Here is a 24011-nt window from a genome sequence, read left to right on the forward strand (position 1 = left end):
CCCGGACCCCTCCATGCCGGAGCCCTCGCCGCCCGTCTCCACTTCATCCTCCAGTATCAAGATGTTACCTGTAAATTGCGGTAGATGACATGGTATGACATTTTGATAACTTTGATAGCAGCTATTCTATCAAGACAAGATGGCTCAATACCAAAAAAAAATAGCAAAGCCCTTTTATACAAAATCAGTTGAATGAATAAATGTTTGAAATTTGTGATTGAGAATGTTTGCACGTATCGTCTGCAAGCGCAGTGTGCGGGTGTGTGCGTGTGTGTGTGTGTGCGTGTGCGTGTGCGTGTGCGTGCGTGTGCGTGCGCGCGTGTGCGTGCGCGCGTGTGCGCGGCGGCACTCACCCTCCTGCATGTCGTTGTGGCAGAAGACGACGGGCGAGTTGAGCGCGGCGGTGAGCCGCTTGAGCCACTCGATCTCCGCCTCCCACTCCACCGCGCGCAGCCGCTCCGCCACGCGCCGCTCCTCCGCGCGCTGCAACACCGCACGACCTCTACACACAGCTCTACACCTATCTCTATACTACGCTCAACAAACAGCTATTGACTGCGCTCTACACTAAGCTATATTCGAACTCTACACGGCTCTATACTATCTGTCGACTAATTTTAAAAATGGATCATACGATAACATTTGCATATGATAATGGTTGATCTATGCAATACCTATCATTATGAGATGCCGAAATCTCTTTGAAAGAAATCTATTTGAATAAGAGAGAAACAACCGTCGGCCTCGTTGGCGGTTAGCGATTGGTGGTTGGCGACTCACCATGTTGGCGGGCAGCGCCGCGAGCCGCTCCTCCTTGACGGTGCGCAGCCACTTGGCCATGGTCTTCCACAGCCAGTTGGGCTCCTTGGACAGCGGCACGTCCATCGAGTGTATGGCGGCCATCTTCTCCGCTATCTTCATGGACAGCGCCGGCTCGGACAGTTCCTTCGTGAGCAGCGCCCGCGCCTGCAGCACGCGCCGAAGAGGATTCACAAACAGACGGCAACAAAAATTTTTTTCCAATTTGGATCCCTATATCTCAACTGTTTAGCAAATAAAACGTACTCGGAATCTCTAGGTGACTTAAAGAAAATAATTAAATGACTTTTTCAAGAAAATGTTACTTATTAGAACCTAATATTGGTCTATCATATAACATTTTGTCAAAATCTACGCAGTGATTAATACACGACTGAGGTACATTAAAATAGAATAGTTACAACTAGTTAATAATAAGGGAAAATCATTTTAACGGTAACATAAAGATTTACAAACATAACACATTTATTTATATATTAAAATAATTATGAAAATATTAATTTGTACTGAAATAACAGTATGGTATGAGGGATGAGGGAATCGCGCACGAGTACACACAGCATACATGTTGTGCCGATACATAGCGGGAGGGCGAGCGAGGGAGAGGGAAGGAGGGAGATGGTAGGGGGAGGGGGGAATGAGCACGTACCGGTATGTACTCCTCGATGCGGCCGCCCGAGAAGACGCCGTGCAGCTTGGGCCCGAGGCGGCGCTCCGACAGCAGCGTGAAGATGACCGACTCCGTCACGATCGCGTCCATCGCGCGCTCGCCGTGCACCTGCCCGTATATGCGCAGCAGCACCTGCGCCCAGGCGGACCTTACACTTGCCACCCCTGACACTTGGCGCCCACCGATGTGGCTCGTAGTGCCAGGTGTACGCGATTGCGAAAATATACTTCACGCCAAAAAGGACAAGTGTGGGCCACATTTGACTACGTATCGTTTAGGCATATAAAAACTAGTCACCCGCGTAGGCAAAAAAATTGCAATGGTACGACTTTTTACTCTCTATTTTATCCCCTTGGGGATGGAATCTATTCAAAACCTTATTAGCGCATGCCTACTACATATTGGCTATCTGCATGCCAAATTTGAACCCGATCGGTCCAGTAGTTTGGGCTGTGCGTTGACAGTTCAGTCAGTCAGTCAGTCTTAAGATATATGTAAGTTAATTTGCATGACATCAGAAGGACACGGATGTTCTGGTGAGAAATGTCCCTCCTAACTTCACAGACCCCGGTATAATATTACAGTATACACACACATACACACAGATATAACGAGCCTATACCTTCTTCGGCTCATCGAGCGAGAAAGAGTGCGCGCTGAGCATCTGCTTCTTGAGCTTGAGGTCCTGGTCGGCGTCCGGCGAGCTCTCGCGCCGGAAGCCGCCCAGCTTGGCCGGCTCCGAGGGAAGCGCCACGTAGTACAGGAAGTTGGACAGCCCGCCGCTGCAAGAATATGACGAATAGTAAAAAATATGCATAAAATTGACACTTCACTGCATGTTGCCTCTCATATGGCCTCCGGCTCCCCCACTCACCGAAAGAGACATAGCAGTATGCTATGTCTCCCCGGCTTCTGTGGGGGTGTGGTACTTGTCCGATGTAAGCTGGCCCAATTCGTACCGAAGCGTGCTCGACTACCACATATAAAATTTATATTAGGAAGAAGGCATGGGTTGACCACTAAAATTCTACTCCTTATTAAGGTACCTACGGGGTAAATTCTTCCATCATATTTACATTTAAGACTTGAAGCAGATTCGTTACATTCAAGTTCGCTAGACAATGTTGGAGTAATTCTTTCCAATTCAGGGGTTTTTTTTCCACTTACAATACAAAAGAACTAGCTAGCACTGATACAGATAGATGCTTCCAGGAAAAAAACGCGTCACGACTAGCTACACCATTCACATTCTATTGTGCTATCGCAAAAAGCACATCAGTGGATTTTGTATACAAACCCTCGACAATTAAGTACAGTGGCGTGTTCCAAAGGACACGAAAGTAAAGACACAAAAAATGAACAATTGTATGAAAAGTAGAAAAACGCGATAGCGAAGGTGAGGTGACGTCGGAGCGTCAGAAATAAGGCCATTACTATGCGGAGACTTCCAATGGGGACAATCCACAATGATCTATTCAAATTAATTAAGCTACAAAGGAAAAATATAATACAGCTATATATAATTCTACGGTTTGTGATGTTTTATATTGTCTCATATAATATAAATATATTTGGTTTATTCTCCAACGTTCTATTCCATACAGTAATTTTCCTCTAGCATCGAGTATTTTTATTAATTATCAATAAAATTAAACTGCTATTAATAAAAAAGTTTCATCAAAATTGGTTCACCCAATCGAAAGTTATGAGGTAACACAACAAAAAAATATACATTCTTATTGATAAATTCATCCTTTTTTAAAAGTCGGTTAAAAATTACACACATCTTGATATCATTATTTTATTTTGACTAAGTTACTATAGCAGTCATCGACAACTGATTTCGTTAATGAATCATAATTCATATAATACACTTAGAAATATTAGAGATTTCAATCAAAGAGACGATTTTAACGAGATGCAAACAAACACAATAGTTGATTGCGAGCGAGATACAACATTCGTGAAGTTCACAAAGTATCGAGCAACTCTTTGTATAGTCTTTATGAGATGTAATCAAGCAAACCATAAAACTTTGTGACGTACTGACAGCGGTTGGAGTTGCCAATCAGAGGGAAATATATATCACACAATGTTTACAAGGCCAACTTACAGGTAGATAGTATTATAATAACAATGAATGCAGTAAAAGAAACACGATTTACTTATAGAATCGACTAAATAGCCTCACTTCCGTGATCCTTGTAAGGAGTATAGAAAAATATCATTTAGTAGAACTTTTGGATAAATCCTATTAATATAAGAAATCTTTATATTGCATGTTTACATATCTTTCACGCGAAAATAAGTCGGATTTTGATGATAATTCAGCGCGGTCTTAATGAATGGTACGGTACAAGCTCTCATCCCCTATTTTATACCCTTGGGGTAGAATTTGTCAAAATCCTTTCTTAGCGTATGTCATAATATCAGTCTGCTTGGTAAATTTCAGCCCGATCCATTTAGTGGTTTGGGCTGTGCGTTTATAGAACACTATGTCAGTGTGGTCATGGGATAGCATCTTACTGTGCAAAAAAAAATCGATCAAACGTGCGAGAACCCTAAATGCCCTATTGCTAAATCCGTTCTTAGGGACCGTCATCTAATTAATTATTAACTACCTTTAATTGCCAAAATTCCAGTTTGTGACACCAAAAATGAAGGACGCCTTTAACGCAGCCCCATTGTAAAATCCGTTCTTAGTGCGCGTCTATTAACCACACAGTAACTAACTGCCTACCAAATTACACATTTTTCCGTTCAGCCATTTTTTAAATTTCGTGATGAGTGTGTGACCTTTCGCATTTATATATACGAGTATAGAGATATAGATTATACCAAAGGCATTTACCTTCCAAGCAGGACTGCAACAAAGTAAACAATTGTCAAGCGCCGGCCATTCGCGTATTTGTTTTCTGTTATCAGTCGCAGCTCCATTGAGGAACCACAATCAGACGTATGTAGGCCATCGGAAAACTACACTCGATAGCGAGTAGCCGAATACCTTTTCTGCTTGACCTTTGATAATTAAATAATCGACTAAATACGTAACTACTAAATAAATAAATATTGTTTTGTAAGGTAACAACATGGTCCCAGAGCAAACGGAGTGGTTATAAGAGCCCGAGAGAGCTTACGATTTGTGAGAAGATTCATAAAAGGGGGTAGTTTTGTTTATACTAATAATAATCACACTACATATATAATCATACTATCATACTTATATTATAAATGTGAAAGTTTATTTGTTTGGATGTTTGTCCGTCAATCACGCTTAAACTACTGAATGGATTTTGATGAACTATACAAAATTTCAAGACAATTCACAGACAAGGTATGATCTGACTTGGATGATAGGATACATTTAATCCCGATTAAAGGCTCCCTTGGGATAAAATAGGAATCAGGGCGGCAGGGCCGGGAAGAGCGCTTAGTTAATAATAAATTCTTTATTGTACACCACAATGATATACCAGAGGCTATATATTTCAAGTAAAGTGGGCTAATCAGATAAAGAACATATAAACCTTAGGCTTTACCCGAGGGTATGTATAGGCTATAGCACCGAGGGACCTGACTTTTTACTTTTAAATTCCGCGTACACATGCCGATAATTATAATTTGTAACGAGTTGCAATAGTGTGAGTAGCAAATAAACTCTGTAAGTACAAAATGTTTTATGTTTTCTACAATTTTAAAGAAAACATTGCATTCAATTTGTAATAAGAACGTTAAGGTCACTCACTATCTGTTCATATATTTGTTTATGTATTTATATACATAAACAAATATATAAGAATTCAGAGAGAGGACCTTGAAACGACGTCGGAAATAAACACAAAACATCGGAAATGGAAAACCACCACTAAAATTGCGTTTCGGTTAATGTTCGATGCTTATCATACTGGTTTTCAACAACAACAAAAACGACATTACGGTTCGGGCGAATCGCAATTATCGTAATATGCGTAGTTACGTTATATTCCTTTTAATATATAAACCTGTTTGTGAACGGTGACCAGAGACATATATTATTTGACTGTAAAAGATAATAAATAAATAATTATTATATTTTATTTTTACACAGGCGAAAAGCGAGTTTAATAAGCACTTTGAGTATCCATTCACCAGCTTCGAGAGTTCGATATAACGTAGGTATACAATAGCAAAAAGAACAAAAAAGTATTAGAAAAATGCGACAATTGCGACGTTTCTGCATCTGATTCGCGCTGTGGTCATAAAAAACGTAAACACAGAGTGTCCTTGGCAGCCGGAGAGGCGTGCGGCGCAAACTGATACGCGGCACTCGTCCGCTTCAAGTATCTGTAGTCAGAAAACAGCGACAACAAGTGTACGTCTCAATTTAGTAAGAGAAAAACATATTTTTTTGATTTTCATGTATCGCTGAAAGTGTCCATGTGTGTGTTTGACTAACTGCCATTGCCAATGCACAAAGTGGCCCGTATCCTTTTCCCTATCCTAATCTATTTCAAGAGGCCTAGGGTCTGCAATCGACAAATCAGCGAATGATCACGGGCGGTGGTAGCGCATACCATAAGGCGACCCACCAGATCCACTGCCGACGATGGCATAAAAAACAAAACAAAAAAACGTTTAAAAAAGATCCCAGTTTTTATATCATTTGATGAATAAAGCCGTATAATAAAAAGTTTTATTTAATTAATGTACGTGTACATGACAAATAACGAGCTTAAGCTTATTCTACGCCCACCATCCACTCCACACCCATCATACCTTATAATATCTATGTCACAATATTTCAGTGTTCTGTGTTTTTCTGCTGAAGGCTAAAGGGACCTACACTGTACACACGGGTGTATTTTGAAGAAAAGAAAAAAAGTCTATTAACAATTGTATTCATCAAACCCCCCCCAACATGCAAGCCGCTCGCCCCTCGCCCCACGAGCGCGCGTCACGAGGAACTGAAACCGATCACGGTATAAGATAATCGCATTTCGCAAAAACCAGCCGACTCCTGATCGATTTTTTCGGTGACAACACTTGCTATTGTTCATTTCACAAAAGGTTCGGGTTTTGCAGCGTTTTGTGGCTGTACAATAACATGTTTTTGTTTTGCAACTCAAGAGGTCTATGAGAGCCTCTTGAAAGCCTTTTTTAGCCTCGACACGGACCAGTTATATTTTTAAACTACCTGCGTCCAGGAGTTCCACCCTCGTAAATGACTTTTTTTCTGTAATTTACAACTTTCTAATGGTAATATTGCAAAAAAAGTAACCCAAGTTATTCCTCATTACATTAGCTATCTGTCAGTGAAAGTTCAGACCGTCAAAATCGGTCCAGCCGTTACAGAGATTAGCCGGAATAAGCAGACAGACAGAGAGTGTTTGTATATATTATATTATCATATATACGTTACGCATCTAGTAAAAAATATAATTTCAAAACTAGAAACAGACACTTCAATTTTATTTATATGTATAGATAATATTGTATAACTTACAAGGAGTCCTAATAATTACACAGAAGCACATCTTTGCCCAGGGAGTACATAATATTGTATTTTTAAGATATCTTGGAGACGAAACAGTTTAATATTACCTATGTATTATATTATGTTTTTAAGGACACACAAAACTAATGAGGCATGCTGTTTAGAGAGAATTTATTTCATTCAAAGACAGCAAATCTAAAAATTCACCACAAAAATGGAAAGGACATGGAATGCTCGAAACAATGCAATTAAATCACGAGATCTGATCATAACTTATCGAACAAGGAAAACATTATCGAAGTATACATAATTGTCAATGCAGCTGAGGTCGCGAGCTCTGCGGTCTGGCACCATATTTTATACAACAACCTGTATCCACGCCAAAAAGAAATCGTCATATAAACGCATTGTTCTGGTCTTCATCTTCCCTAAAGCTCTATTTGATAGGTTCATAGTAGCCTATGCCTTTTATACACGCATTAAAATGTTAAATCAATAACTAGTTTTTGCCCGCGCACGCACGCGTTAATTCCGAGTAGATTAAAAGATGTTATAATACATAAAGACCTTCCTCTTGAATCACTCTATCTATTAAAAAAAAAACTCCATCAAATTCTGCTGTGTAGTTTAAAATATGTAAGCATAAATACATATAGACGCAGGAAGCGACTTTGCTTTATAATATGTGGTGTAGTGAGTCCCAGTACTTATACATTTTAAAAAGAAACCTAACTAATGCCATCCTACACCTTGTCTCCTTTGTAATTGCGAGAGCTCACCTGATCCGCTTGAAGTCCAGGTCCCGCGGGTCCGTGCTCTTCCAGGCGCCGTGCAGGTAGTTCCTGCAGATTCTGCCAGCCACCTCGCGCATCTCCTCCTCCGTACCGCACATCTGTAGCTTCTGGAAGGGAGACGGACGTGTCACGCGTTGGACAGCGGATTTTTGTATGCAGGGGTCGAGCACACTTCGGCACGAGTTGGAGAGTTGAAAGTACCACACTCCCACAGAAAACCGGCGTGAAATGGTAGCGTGCTGCTGCCTTTCCTTTCCTTTCCTTTATTCCCCTAGTCCATCCTTTTTAATCCTTTTACAATGAATAATCGGCAATCATTTGTAGAGGCGTAAGATCTGCAATCGAGCTTACTACTCTCCAAATGTTCGTGGGTGGTAGCGCTTACCATCAGGCGACCCACTAACCCCATTGCCGACGATGGCAGAAAAAATAACACATTTCATGTACTGCTGCCCTTACAGTGGAGGCACAGAATAATAAAGAGCCGGAGGCGCGTAAGTCTCGTTCATCTTTCTCTTTAGGCGTAACAAACGCATAACACATTAAAGGCACATTTAATGTGGGAGTCGAGCACGCTTTGGCACGAATTGGGCCAGCTCGCACCGGGGAAGTACCACACCCCCATAGAAAACCGTCGTGAAATAGTGGCATGCCACTGTGTTTCGTACGGTGAGTGGGGGAGCCGGAGGCCCCTTTCCTTTTCCTCACCCGTCCTAGTCCATTCCTTCTTTCCAGTCGTTAATCCTTTCCTTTTCCCTTACCCCATAAAAGCGGGCAGCGCATTCACATAGGTACTACCTTTGCGAATGTTCATGGGCGGTGGTGATCGCTTACCATCAGGCGAACCACCAGCTCAGCTGCCCGCTATGACATAAAAAAAAAAAGGCGATTTAATAATTTTTAAATGTATCCATCTCTTCTTTTGGCACAGAAACCGGTATAATTCTTCCGCTTATAATGAAAACTTAACAGTAACCTTAGAACATAAATCCAGAGTATAGTTATGTGTAGATTTATGCTAGAATTTGACTGTTTAGAGTGAAGTGATTACGTAAATGTATCGAATAAATGTGATGTACTTAATACGGTAGGCCCATGCCCCGACCGTGACCTGGCGTGTTAACTGTCTATACAATCCACAGATATAAAATTTCCTAGTCTTCTTGGGTATTCAGTGCGGATATCGGTACATATGTACATATGTATATCGGTATGCAGAATATATTCGCGATGAGATATTAAGTACATCAAGTTAAACAAGGCCTGATTATCTATTGGATCTATGTACGCGATAACAAATAGTATCTAGGTATGCGTACCTTTGCTTTGATTTATATGCCCAAATAATAAATGAGAAATATTCCAGACATATGTCAAGGTGCCATCTTGTCTTTAACTGAGCAAATATATACACTGTAATCTAGATAATTGATAATATAAATACATGCATATCACATTACGTGCTTCAATAAACATCTACTCGTACTAGGAAGAAAAATTGCTCGTTTTCAGAATACATTTCCAATGCACACCTCGCAATCCAGTTGCTCCCTACGAAACCAATCGAATTCCATCAAAAATAAAGCCTATAAATTTACCGATTCTACTATATACATAACGTTACCTTAATCTAAAATTATCGTTCGTAAATATGTTTACAAGACATACAATAGTATCGCAGCTGCGCTGTCAGCGAATGTTTCGCGAATTAGCGGCATTGCCAAAACTCACGTACACTTTGAAGTTTTACCCAACGTAACCCCCACTTAGATACCGCTCATCTTGGCGCTAATCATTCGGCTATCAAATGTTCATCTGCGATTAGCGAGTTAAGCTTACGTTGTATAATAATTTTATTCTTGGTGATATGAGAGAGCACGCGCAAGCGAGGGTTCCGTAAATCACTGAGCAACATTTAAAGTATTGCTTTATGACATTTAATAATTATGCCACGAGTTATGCTGATAGCAGACAATGTATTTTACTTTATACATTAGAGGACAAGAAAGACACAGTCATTTTGCTAAAAAAGCTTTAACTTACAGAAATAAAAAGACAGAGAAAAATATGCTTTAAAAATAATGATAAAAAGCAACTGACAACTGTAAAATAAAACGCAAAAATGGGTAAAACTCTTCGTGTTCTTGTGATTGCTACAACATTGCATATGTTATGTATACGTAGTTCACATTTAATAAATACATATACATACATATATACACACCAGCTTGGTTAAGCTATTAAATGTTTTGATTAAAGAAAACCAAACAATTAAGATAAAAGTTATTACACTGTTTCATATCTCCAATAATAATTCCTCTTAATTGGCATATTAATACGATATCGTATCTTGATTCAAATTGATATTTAATGTAATGATTCGGGAAGTACACGAGGTCACGCCACATTGGGCAAATGCCATCTAGACATTTTTCTCGAACCGTTTAGACGGAAGAAAATCCAAATGACTACAATTTTCAAAAATCAGCGGTGTTTTAATACTACAGTCGCACTAATCCTACAAATAATTTGGTATTTATATTACATTATACATTATTTTATACTATTGTACTTATTTTTTATTTTTCAAATGTTATTGTTTCTTCCTTTTACATGTCCGCTGCCACTGTCAGGGGGTCAATGTGGTGTCCACTGAAAATCAGTGGAGAGTCTAAGTTCCTTTAATGGGCTTAGACTCTTATACACTGAGTGGATCTCCTGTTTATACGAGGATTATTTATATTTTTGTCAATCAAATTATTCTTTATTAACTTTACCTTGTACAAATAAATGTATTTTCTTTCAAATATGCCTATATTTTCCTGGATCTATTAATTTACATGCTTTGCTACGATGAGCACATGGTATATAACAATGGTTATCAGATATAATGCGAGTTCAATACTCATTGTATTTCACGTTTAAATCATCTGATACAGGCAAAACAGATTCTATCTTCCTGTATATTCTTTTGAACGCCCCCCATCGTGATGCGTCTTCTACCAAATTCTGCCTGCCTTCAGCCCTGATACGTTATTACAGTCCTTATCACAGTACCAATTAGTGTTTACAACTGCTTGCACACGACCGATAGCGCTATCTGGTTAAATGATGACTGTCTCTTTATCTCTTTCCGCTGATGACGAAGTGTTTTATGGCTTTATATTATATACATTCGAGAGCAAAGCAGTGGGGGCTCAGTGGTGAGAACCTTGGACTTCAAAATCGATAAATTGGGGTTCGAAACCGGACGAGCGTGCAGGAAATAAATTGATTTTTCAATTAATCTGCGCATGTGGATAACATCACCACTGCTTAAAATGGTGAAGGAAAACATCGTGAGGAAACCGGCGTGTCCAAGAATCAAAAGTTCAACGACATGTGACATCTGCCAACCCGCACTTGGCCAGCGTGGTGGATTATACCCTGAACCCTCATAGGAGACCTGTGTCCCAGCAGTGGGAACATATATGGGCTGATGATGATGATACGAGAGATGTCATTTGAGATCGACTTACAAAAATATCTATTCGTATAACCACAGAATAGATAACAGAGGTTAGAAGTGCCTAGTGGAGGGGGTAACCGCGACGCATATATTTGAAAACGCTCGTAAGTCAACCTGCATATTATTAAAACCAACACCATCACAACGGTATTGCAAGGGGGAGACACCATTAGTCACACAATAGATTCTAAAGTGAGAAAAAAGGACAATACTTTGAACTAAAAACCCACAGAGGTATCGAGTAACAGATCCATAAAAAATAATTACTATAATAGGAACTTTTACGATTTCGTACTATGTATTTTAATATTTGAAGGTAACACAGCGAGTTCTGAACTACAGTTTCAAGCAAACTTCTTCAAGCAATTAACATTGATTTTATGACGTACTACGTAGCAGCATGAAAAATTCGATACCAACGCAGCTAGGTCTTTTAAACCCAAATAACCTAGGTACGTGTCACTAATGGATTACTTCGATAGAATAACCTTGGTAACTTGTACGCTAAGTCACTACAATACATACGTACACAGTATAGCTTCAAGAGTTTCTGAGTTGTATTGTATTTTAGCCAACCGCAGCTAATTGGAGGAGGGAAATTTGCCCCTAGAACTTCTAACTACGGGGTAATCTTTCATGGAATCCAATAATTGAATTAATGTCGGATAGAAATGCAAATAAAAGTTCTTAACAAAATACTAAACCGCCAGACAGTCAGAACTAGATCTAGAATTGAACTTTCGAATGAAAAAAAAGAATCATCAAAACCGTTTTTCCCAGTCGCAGGTATGAGACAAAGCCAATGTAAACAGTCGAATTGAGAATAAAGACTTTTTTTTCGAAGTCGGTTGAAGACACGTTTCGAAAATCCGTAATCATGGAATAACATGCATCTTAGAATTTACCAATCAATGCGCAATAGGATGGTCAAATATTCTTTTTCAATGACTCAACTGAAAATTTTTAAAACAAATTACATTGCAAAGTCGCGCCACATGAATAGCATCGATAAGATCCACGAACACCAACCATCACTCTTCAAATATTTACAATTATTCATTTACGACCCAAAGTGTTATCAAAGGCCTATGCAATATCAGCATTTCTGTGGTATTTTCCAATGAGCCTAAATCTTAGATATGGTATTGTTAGGCATTTATCTGCGCCGCGGCACGTGCCAGCTATGCTTGTAATCCTCACGATAACGCCTAATTACTTATGTACAATTGATGTATTTGAAGGCTTACATCTTATTGCTTTATCATTCCAGTGATAAGAGCGGCATTGTTCTAAAACTGGCGACCACCGACAATGTTTCTGGAAGGTTACATGTCTTGAGAAAGATGTAATGACCGTAATGTAGAAGACACTTTGGGATGAGGTTAAACTGAATGTCGAAACTAGATCAATTGCACAAACTCCATATACAGGGGACTATTCAATATTTTCTAAAAATCCTCTGGAATCTAACAACTGTGTTGTTATTTTTATCATAATCAGCACGTGTTGGTCTCCCTTACAGCTAAACAGAGTTCCTATGAGGATTTCTGCCTTTGTACCCGGCTTAGCGTAGTTCAGTAGATGTGACATGCCATCGAATTTGGTCTAGAATATTCTGGTACCACATTGAACCTTTTGTCTATATAAAATATTTATTTCTGATGCAAATTCTGACTTATAGTGAGCAAAACACGTGTGGGAAATACCATACTCTGAATAATGTTTCATAAAGGATTTTTTAACATAAAAAAATATATATATGGAACCATATACCAGTTTACATCTCTACTGAGTTGATAATTTGAATCAAATGCCACATGATTTTATAAATGACCACTTATTGCAGACAATTCCATAAACAAATGAACAATAACAGTGCAATATCATCAGACACCGTCAATTAACCAATAAACTGCACTTAGCATTGATTTAGTCATTGTCACATTAATTTGAGACACTTAATTCCTACGCCGCCATATTGATTACATGGAAATTTTCCTCAACCATTTTATAAAATTAAACCAACTAATTAACTAGTTTTCCGCCCACGGCTTCGCCCGCGTGGTCCCACACACACACACACACGCGCGCGCTCACACACACACACACACACACACACATGCGCGCACACACACGCATGATCACTTTAAATATTACAGTTACAATAACACTCCAATTTAATAATAGTCACATTTTTATAATGACTTTAATTATTGTGATTTTCTTAATTCTTGGTACAGTTCAGTTCCAATGGTTTATATGTGAGTGTGGAACGTTACAAGAATCACCTACTTGTGCATAGAGAAAGTGATGTGAAATGCATCTACCCTACAAGACTTAAGATTTTTATTGATAAACTAATGTGTAACATGATCCTTGGATAACCTACATCTACTCATGACAATAAATTGTGTATAACATATAAAACATAATAAATGTTATTACTAAAGCTGATTACCTACTACGAAAATTACAAGAAAGGAAAAGGGGCTATATTTATGTACCTCATAGTTGTATTTTTATTATGTTTTTATTATTGAGAACCGTAAAGCTCAGGCATCACAATAATTTGAGAAAAAAAAATCCATTCATTTTACCTTCAAAAAAGTTCTTTAAAAATGTCAGACTAGGGGACCTATAGTCTCGACTCTTTCTATTAATTGATTTTAAATAGTAATCCATAAAATAAAAGGTATTGTATTATAATAAAAATAATATCTACTTACAACATAACATTTTATATTAAGTTAGTTAATAGGCAATAAATAACTTTTTCAATTAATTTCAAATGAAATCAATTAACTGCCTTTTTATATACTTATTTGTGATTTTATAGAATTATATATACAATTATATTATATAGTTTATATATACAATTATAATTGAATTTACACAGTAATCTGTGCTGGCCCATCCAAGATCTGATCAGTTTAACAGCAGTAGGGGCCTGATTATCCGCAGGGGAACAAATATGGGCTGAAGATTATGAATGGCAGTTGCAAACTATATGTAACGAGCTCCACACCCCGGCTCTGCTCGGATACAGTAGTAGATTTATTGTTATTGAAATAATAAAAACTATCCTATCTCTTAAGTTGGATCCAACTGCACATGGCGTGCAGATGTGATTGAAATTGGTTGAATAATTTAGGAGTCCATCACAGAACAATGCAACACATAATTTATATATATTAAGACATTCAAGGAACATTCAAGGAACAGTACATAATTTATTCATTCCAATATTTGTAGAACATAAATGGTAAAATAAAATTACATTTTTTTGCAAGAAAGAAATTCAAAAATAGGTGTTGTCACTATAAATCTAACTAACTGAATTATAAAGAAAATTGTTTACATAACCACCTAACATATAGAAAAATGTTTAAATAGCTTGGAAAAAGAAGAACTACATAGTTTAATTAAAATTTAAATTAATCTTGTGACATGTTAATGTGATATGACATCCAATCACTTGTATTATCAACTGGTATATTTAAATTTTTATTTATTTCTAAATAGATAAATTGATTGAACATGAGCATATAATATTTAAACAATATTGTCATTGATAGTCCTTCTTTTTACACCTGGCTGAAATAAACATGGGCGGAGCTCGCCAGTTTTATTATCAATCAAAAATTGTAATATTATGTTAAACACAAACATATACTCTTTTGAATGTAAATCTTGCAATGTGACAAATTATCACTAGTATATTGGTTTTATTTAAATATTGTCAAGAGCAAAAACAAATAAGAGGTAGTCTTCAACAGTTCTTATATAGAAAACAACATTATCGCAACGATGAATAATGTATTGAATTATCTTGTTTGTATTAGAAATAAATGTATTTATTTGCAATTAATATTAACTGAGTGCGACGTCATCAACCTGCAATCTAGCCTTTTATAACCAAGATAGTGTAACATAATCATTTTAAAAGTTTGTATTAAAACTATGCGGAAAATTAATGTACAATTTCTTATTGAACTAAACACCGATGATGTGAAACGTCGCTAACAGCGTGCGTATGAAATTAATATCAAAATGTGCGAACTAAAACCAGTAAATCATAAACCATGTTAAACTAATTAGGCAAAGGCAACATACCCAATAACTGCTGCGATTCATCTCTACACAACGCCGGTACCGAGATCGGACGCGAACTAACACGTTTTTAATTGAAGAAAACATTGTTGTTTCGTTACTGAATCACAAAGTGCACCACACAAATCACACTGCATTTATTTACCATTTTGAATTTTGACATTTAGCTTTTTTAACAAGTCTGCACATCACGCCCGTAACCCCTTTAGTTGCTATTGATTTTTTGACATTGACAATCAATATGTTGCCCTAAATATACTATATAGATTCCCGAAATCAACATAATTAAATGATGTAATATTTTTTGGTCAAAATCGTAGCACATAAGTGTCACTAACTAGACTTGGATTTTGTATACTTTCATCGTTAGTCATGGTTTACTGCCCAAAAATATACTATTATTTACGTTTATATCTCAAACTAAAAGATTTGTTAATTATATAATTAAAATAACATTAAAAACATCCATGAACATCCGTTTATGTTATCAGTTTATGTGAATGAGAAGTAATGTTAGTAAAATAAGTATTCTTTGCTAGAAACTTGTAGAAATAAGTTCTATTAATGAATACGGATAAAACATTACAGCATATTATATTATTCAACGTGTACTTACTGGACTCCATTGTAAAATTTTTCATTAATTAAAGATCTTCATGATTAAAGTTTCGTATCGCAAATACATACGTCACAGGGTGGTATGATGTTCGATACAAAAATGTTTCTTTTTGAAAACAATGTAAAATAAAATATGATATATTACCGGAACTAAACGGTTTACCTTCGCCATTGTTCTTTTTATTGTCTTCTTTTAAAATAGTCGTATAAATCAGATTTTTTAATTCAATTACAAAATTACACCGCAGTTACTTTACATTAATCACGTCCTTACTCCACAAGCTAAAAATACAAACTGACATTTCATATGACAGGTATTATGTCGAGAGATGTGAGCGAGAAGTCCACACTGAAAATTCAATAGCTCTCGTGGTATGAGCTGCATGTGAAAGAAGGAGACAGGCTATTATATTTACACGAAACTTTGCGAATATTGACGATATGCATTTTTTGCTGTCCAACCGCCAACGTGTCTACAACGTCATTATAATGCTAACAAAACTAAAAGTATATTATTCCCTTTCAAAGATTGACGCTAAAATTGCGTTTAATTTATCCAAGTTGTAGCATATTCGTACATTGAAGGGATATTTATCTCCATAATCCATTACCGTACTGTTTTATTGGCAAAATGTAGGTAAACTTTGCAAGTTAATTATTTTTAAAGAGTAGATCATAGGTGAGAGGTATCCATTTAGTAGATACTAATAACTCTTAGGTGAGGTACCAATCTATATTGTAAACACAAAACAATTATCTTAATATAATTTACTGCGTGGTATTTTCGTTTTCTTAGAATGATTGCAATAACAATAAATTAGTTCTGCTACTCATAGAGACTATATTACAAAGTATCATAAATATGTATGCGATAAAGATAATTTAGATGACACATTATATTAATTAATACGATGTTTGAATTAAATTCAATAACTATCGCTTTAGTGCATTGTATTCGTTTACTAAGATACCTTTGATAATTCATTAAGCTTACGCATTATAAATTAATTACTTTGAAACATGTTTTTTTAATTAGGAACAAAATGTTTAAAAAATATGAGTGATTTATTAATCATTGCAGTTTGCATCGACTTTAAGTTAATTGAAACTATTTCAACCATGGTTGTGAGAACGATCTTAGAGTTTAAACTAATAATAAATTATTATTCCATACTTAGGTCAAACGGTTTGGGTGTATTGTAGTTAATAATTAAGACAATTCGAAAATTACTGAATGGAAAATTTTACTTCAATTCTTATCGGTGTTAGTTTATAGCCAACATTCCATCTTTATCGCACAGAAACGAAAAGTATCGTTTGTATACCAACAATTACAATGATTACAACTATATGTATATAGAATGAGGCATTTACCCTCTAAGCTATAAGCAAATAATACAGTACTTACGAACAATCTCTATTACCACTATTTCCGGTTACTTCTATATGTGGAAGTATAGACTGGCAACATCCGCTTTACAGAATGAATCTTTTCCTTACTAAAAATATACATAAGTATCTATATTATTTTAAAAAAACCTAAGCCATCGGAATTAGGTCCTTAATACCAAAAAGAAATGTAAAAAATGTTTAATAATTGTTTTTGCTTAAATTTCCACCCAGTACCTACTCTATGCAACGTTTTTAAAAAAATACTATTTTACTTTATAGAAAAAGATGGCAGCCCTATCGTTGTCATCTTTCAGCCAATTTGTAAAGTAAATACCAATAGAAAGCAAGGAAACACTTCATATTTGAGTATTTTTCTGTTTGATGCCGCTTAAATTGAAACTAATCGACCCATTTCAATCTGCTACCTACTGTTTAATTATTATTTATTTCAATCAGTCACCCTATCTAACTAAATGTTTAATGTGTATATTTGTCTCTTTCTTGGTCATGCTTTCACGTCGTAACAGAGCGGTTTAACGGATAATAGGCTACTTCTTACCGGGGTGAAATATCTCATTTCCACGATCACGATCACGCGAGCAACAGCTAGTAAGCTATATTTAACAAACGACTTTTTATAGGTATGTAAGTTACCCTCATTTGGGATTGAAAGCAATTTCTTAAAAAATAATTGTATACACTTACTTTAGCATCTTGTTTCGTCTTATGTGACAATCTCTGATTCTTCTGTATAATGGCTGAATAGTTTTTCTCGGTCTGCCAGAAGAAGAAAATGTCTATGTTAATTTAAATTATTTCGTAATAAATACATCGGCTCAGAAGACGTGTTTATCATGATTTTTTTCCATATTTCAACACACGCAATACAATGTGAGTCACACAATAAGGGGATAATAATTATATACATCACACATTATAGTAAAGTTTTAAAAACGTCGAAGAAAAATTAACCATTTCTAAGTATATTACAAGAAGCTGGACAAATTGAAGTGACTTAGACAAACATTACCTATTTATTTGGAAATTGAGCAATTTTGCTAAATCAATAAAAAATTATGATGAAATTTCATTGGATATTGTGATAACATAATACATAATACTATATTATAAATTTGTCAACCAACCATTTGCTTAAGGGTCTGCAGAAGTCCTTATTGCATAGAAATTACTTCTTTTGGTTTGATAACTGTTGTATTACAAAGTGTAAGATCTTAATGATTGACTTCGATAAAATGTTGTTATGTTATTTTTATGACATATCTATATGAAAATATACGCAAATAGAATCATTACGTTATAATAAAAAAATACTTTAAAAATATCACGAAGTTTTACAGACGAAAAGCTATTATTTGCTACAGTTTTAATAAAGACAATTTTAAAAATGCTAGTTGTGTCCCGCGGACACCACGTGCAAAAACTTTCATCCCCCTTATTTATCCTTTGGTTAGAGACAAATAACCTCGGCCTTTAATGATTTTATTTCATGTTTCGTCATTAGAACGACGTTGGCATTAATATTATCAGCATTAAGAGCTATTAACTGTCCTCGACAACTATGCTACCCGTTAGCGAAAACATAGTTACATCGGTGCAGCAGCTTTTGAGTATCGTAAAAAAAATCGTATCGTAAAAATTTGATTTGCCCTCATGTAGTCTAGGACCTGGGTACGCCCACGTGCTTCCCGCTGTTAAGGGGTAAGGGATAAGGAAAAGATTGATGACTGAAAAGAAGGAAAGGACTGGGAAGGATGTGGAAAAAGAAACGGGCCTCCGGCTCCCCCAGTCCTCACGAACCGTACGAAAAACAATAGCATGCTATTATTTCTCGCCGGTTTTCTATGAGGTTTTGGTATAGCCCCGATACGAGCTAGCCCAATTCGTGCTGCAGCGTGCTCAACACCTCCATATTATGTTATTTATGTTAAGCTATTTAAAATGATATAATGTGCCTAGTATTTACGTTACTTAAGTTTGCTTAATAAGTATTTTGTATCGCTATCTCATTGGGCGCGTCCTGAGTGATCTTTATAAAAACATGATTTATAACAAGTATATGGTATGCATCAAGCGCTCACCGTCTGCACCTGCCGCAGCTCGAGGTTCTGCAGGCGGCGCTCCATGAAGCTCATGCGCTTCTGGAAGTCATCCGCGATGCAGCGGCACAGGTTCACCGACTCGCCGAAGATGCGCGCCTTGCATTGCAGCTGCTCGAAGTCGGAGCGAAACCTGCGCAGGTTCACAAGGGTTCATTTGTTTAACCGTTAAGTAAGTGATAAACATACTGTTAGATGCAACGTCTGGTTTCATATTTGTTGGATGAGTAATTGTCATATAGCTGTCACTGTTTCTTGTCAAAACTTGCTTAGATGTTGAAATCTATGAAACATCGCCTTGCTTGGAAACGGGGTGCAGCGCCCGACCGAGTACGACTCTTCCGGTATCCTCCATTCATGCGGCAGCCAAAGCCGAGGTTCGTGGTCCTCGTCAAGGGAACCAGGGTGAATATTCAGTTTCCATTTGTGAGCGATCACTACCGCGCCTGAACGTTTGCAGGCAGGCCTGCTGACTGAATTCTTTTATTATTTTTAAATAAGTCGTTGATAATTTTTATGTCAGACTTTATTTGATAGAGCTTATGGTCCTCGCCATAATCTCACATGCGCTTAATTTAAAACTTTCACTAAAAATCTATTAGTTCAGAGAGCCTACTAAAGCGTCAATGAATATCTGGAAGATAAAAACCCATGGAATGTTGTCGCTTAAGAACCAAAGGACAATTCTTTATACATATTAAGCTGGTATAGCGTACAATTCTATTGGATATCCGTACCGATGTATTGAAGAAGTGAGCGAGGATTTGGAAGTGGAAGTGCCGGCGTCCGCCGTGCTAGTGGAGGAGCTGGTCTCCCGGCGCAGGCGCGGTGCGGGCCCGCCCTCGCTACTTGACGAAGACCCATCCAACGCCAGGTGGCGCATACCACGACGCATTCTTCATGAGGCTCTCAATTACATCACTGTTTACCAGAGATTTTGAACGAATAAACATCCAGTCTTCATTGCTGACACAAGACACTCGCAAATTTGGACATCGACTGACAGTTTTCGACAAGGCCGATATTGCAGTTATTTTGAGTTGTGACAAAAAAGGTCTGCATGGATTTTGGATATGTGACAAATAATTATCCTCTCGATATAAACGTACCTACAAAAAAAGTGATTATAGCGGTAATATAAAAAAAATTCTCACATCGCACATTTTTTGTGACGCACACAATTGTTTATTAACTGTTTATGTTGGAAATGTGCATATCTTAAAAAGTTATCGCATTTTCCATCCTCTCACGATCCGTGCGTATGCAATCGTTTGCGTTAATGTTGGAAGAAATTAATGTTTCATTCTCGCTTCGTACAAATGGATACAGTAAAGGGGGGTTATTAGTTTAGATGAAGGCAGATCACACTCTAGCCGGGTGCCCCACGAGGGCCGAGCTGTGAGCTCACAATTGTAGGTAGTGACAGATCTGGCACGCAACCATACGTCTTGCGAGATGATAATATCGTAGAAAGAGGGGGAAGAGATCTCATGCATACTTAATTCGGCACCAGCGTCTTTTTAGGCGTCGGAGTCGCAATACGAGACCTGCTACGCAACGACGGGCGCCGGATGAAAGGATTGGGGATTAGTTGTTTGAGTTAGGTTTTTCTTATTCTTTTTCCTTCAAGCGGAAAGGACCTTGCTGTTAAGGTAAGAAATTAAACTACATATAATGGATTTTTTTTTGTTACTATGGCAAACCCCGCCTGTTTACAACATATGTTATGTATAATACGATTATACGTACGTGTATATGTATATGCACACAAATAGATGTTAATTTATTATTAGATAAGATTTACTTTACGTTTTTCTATACTTTCTACATATATGTCTATACATTTTATTATATTATATTATCTGTGGCTGTACTTTAAATAATTGTTAACAATATATAAAATAACGATTAATAAAATACAGTGTATATCATAATAATTCTACTTATAATCATAATGTTTTAGCTTATTATTAACTACTTCAAACTAATTATTACACACATATGTCGTGTTTCGTTTCCGTATAATATGATCGCGATGGATTATCGATGTTTGACTTAGAGACTAGAGTATGCCATCAACGGTTGTCAAAGTCTTGTAACTGTCACTCACCACGACATTTGTACCTCCGCGTTCGACCGGCTCGCTCGATCCGATGTGCGCGAGCGCCGGCCCTCGAGGACAAGCGTGTCACAAATCGGATAATTATTGACGTGAAAGTCATCGAGTGCTGCAGCATCTCTTAAGGTACGTGGTGCATCATTTGCTTCTTCTGTTCCTGAACATCGATATATTTAGTCATAACATAATTGACCCTAATGTAGTAGAAGCCACTCGCTATTTCGGCTTACTGCGATTCTACATTCTTACCCGGGATTTTCGCGTATCAATTATAATATCCAGAAGCTTATGGTATGGTAATTCATAATCTAAATTCATATTCAATTTCCTTCGTATTAATTTTTTTTTTAACAAAATAAGAAACTATTATAGGATCTTAGTAAGCAAACACATAATTATAAGTGCATTCGAGGGTAGATTGAAAATCGACCGTCGAATATTCTAGCGGTGCGCGCAGCATATCATAGATAACTTGTTAATGCAAGTTATAATGCGTTTTCATTCTCATTATCGTTTTCACCTAACTCACAAATCACACGCGATTTTCATCTTTAACTTTATGCTCGTTAAGGTCAAGTAATCATTTAATTGTTTCATTTTACTGTATTGTTTGAAAAATTACATCAAAGTTTAACATTGTTATTCAATTGTTTATTTTAAAAATATTTTTACATTTCGTTCATTCGATATTTAAATTTAATTCAACAAGATGTCTTTATTAAGAAAACACTCAAATCGGAAGTTGGATTCTTTAAAATTAAAAACCTAAATCGGTGGAAGAATATTATACGACTTTGGACTTATCGACCTTGCGTAGAAAACGTAATATAGCGTTTAAAAAATTATCGAAGGCGTTAGAAATAGGAAATGCGGTTCTCAGTGACTGTACTGTGACTGTACACTACGACTTTTATCTTATAATCTGAAAACTAAACATATCGTATCAAATTTCAACATTGCTCATTTAAATATACTCGATTTGACGGACGTCGCCGGTAACGAAATAGAAATTCAGGAACAATTCGCTGATTGTTATTTTTCGTTTACCCAAAACTACATTGCCACACTTTTCGGGCAATATTAAGCAGTGCTCTGAGTTTTATGATGTGTTTGATTCTTTTATAAAAATAATAAAGACTCTTTAGGATACGAAAAATTTCCATAAAATAATTTGTTATCTTAAGGGGATACGTAATCGGTTATTATGGCATTCTCTTTGACTCTCGAATATTATCGTGCCGCGGATGAAGCTCTCAATAATCGCTAGAAATGTAAACGAGCAGCACTAGCTTTAAATAAAGCAACGCAACTGGGTTTCCATATGTTAAGAGGAAGGACTTTTAATTGAATAAATAAATGTTTGAGTTAGATAGAAATATACTGTCGCGATTTTGTGGAGCAATATTCGAATACTGACTTGTTGTCTTATTATAAATTAAGGGGTTTTTACCGATCCAAATGCGATGCCTAATTTCTAGATAACTTGGACTACTCAGAGTCGATCAAAAAAACGTTTCGACTCTAACTATGTTCAGATAAATTATAACTTTAAGTTTTATGTGTACATTGTTGGTATGGCTTAACCAACACAAGAATCCACTTCGAGAGACCACGACGTCACTTGTTCTATCGGCACTAATGGTTGAGTTTTATTTGAAGGCATCGGTCAAAAATACTTTTTAAGATTTTTTTTCTTTGTTATGAAACAATTCTTTTAAGCTTAATAATTAGTTTTAGCAACGTCATTGGTTAAAATCACTCTAATTATAAATGAAAGCATCGGTCAAAAACACTGCCGATTTTTTTTAAACTCAAAAATTAGTTTAACCAACTCCTTAAGTTAAAACCACTCTTTTTATAACGGACAGCATCGGCATTCTTTTTCTCTGTGATGAAACTAATTTTTAAGTTTTATAAATTAGTTTTTTGTAACGTCATTACTTAAAATCTCAATAATTTTTTGGCTAACTACAAACAAAAACTCTTTCACAACTATCCTCTACATATATTCATCACTCATATTTAACGTTTGTAGTAATAGCTTTCTCTTCAAATTTAGTTTTGTGTAGGGAAGAGGCCTTTGCAAAAATACTCTTAAATTTATATATATTTTTTCGGTATCTATTTTACTACCAACATGACGACTATCTTTCAACCTTTATTGCTTTTTTTGTGCTAATACTCACGACATAAACTTCACTACTTAGCACTATATAATGAAATGTATGAAATAGCTCAAAAACAAAATGTTTTTTTTTTCTAGTTAGGTGGCAAGTTCTCATTGCCCACTCTAATTAATTATAACTTAAGACACGGGTTAGGTTAGGTTTTGGGTTAGGTTAGGTTTTGGGTTAGGTTAGGTTTTGGGTTAGGTTAGGTTTTGGGTTAGGT

General features: G+C 36.6%; 1 protein-coding gene across 1 annotated transcript in view; it reads right to left on the reverse strand.

The window, feature by feature from the left end:
• Nucleotides 1-15577, reverse strand: part of LOC119838056 (choline/ethanolamine kinase-like) — a 20828-nt gene extending 5251 nt beyond the window's left edge. The window contains exons 1-7 of the mRNA XM_038363862.1: nucleotides 15378-15577; nucleotides 7742-7863; nucleotides 2112-2271; nucleotides 1469-1621; nucleotides 781-966; nucleotides 354-483; nucleotides 7-68 (exon numbers count right to left, since the gene is read on the reverse strand). Of these exons, the coding sequence (XP_038219790.1) occupies nucleotides 7-68; nucleotides 354-483; nucleotides 781-966; nucleotides 1469-1621; nucleotides 2112-2271; nucleotides 7742-7863; nucleotides 15378-15461 (897 nt within the window). The 5' untranslated portion in view covers nucleotides 15462-15577. The remainder of the gene's footprint in view (nucleotides 1-6; nucleotides 69-353; nucleotides 484-780; nucleotides 967-1468; nucleotides 1622-2111; nucleotides 2272-7741; nucleotides 7864-15377) is intronic.
• Between the last annotated feature and the right edge of the window lie 8434 nt (nucleotides 15578-24011).

This window comes from Zerene cesonia, unplaced genomic scaffold, assembly GCF_012273895.1.
Source record: "Zerene cesonia ecotype Mississippi unplaced genomic scaffold, Zerene_cesonia_1.1 Zces_u001, whole genome shotgun sequence".
NCBI classification, from domain to species: Eukaryota; Metazoa; Arthropoda; class Insecta; order Lepidoptera; family Pieridae; genus Zerene; species Zerene cesonia.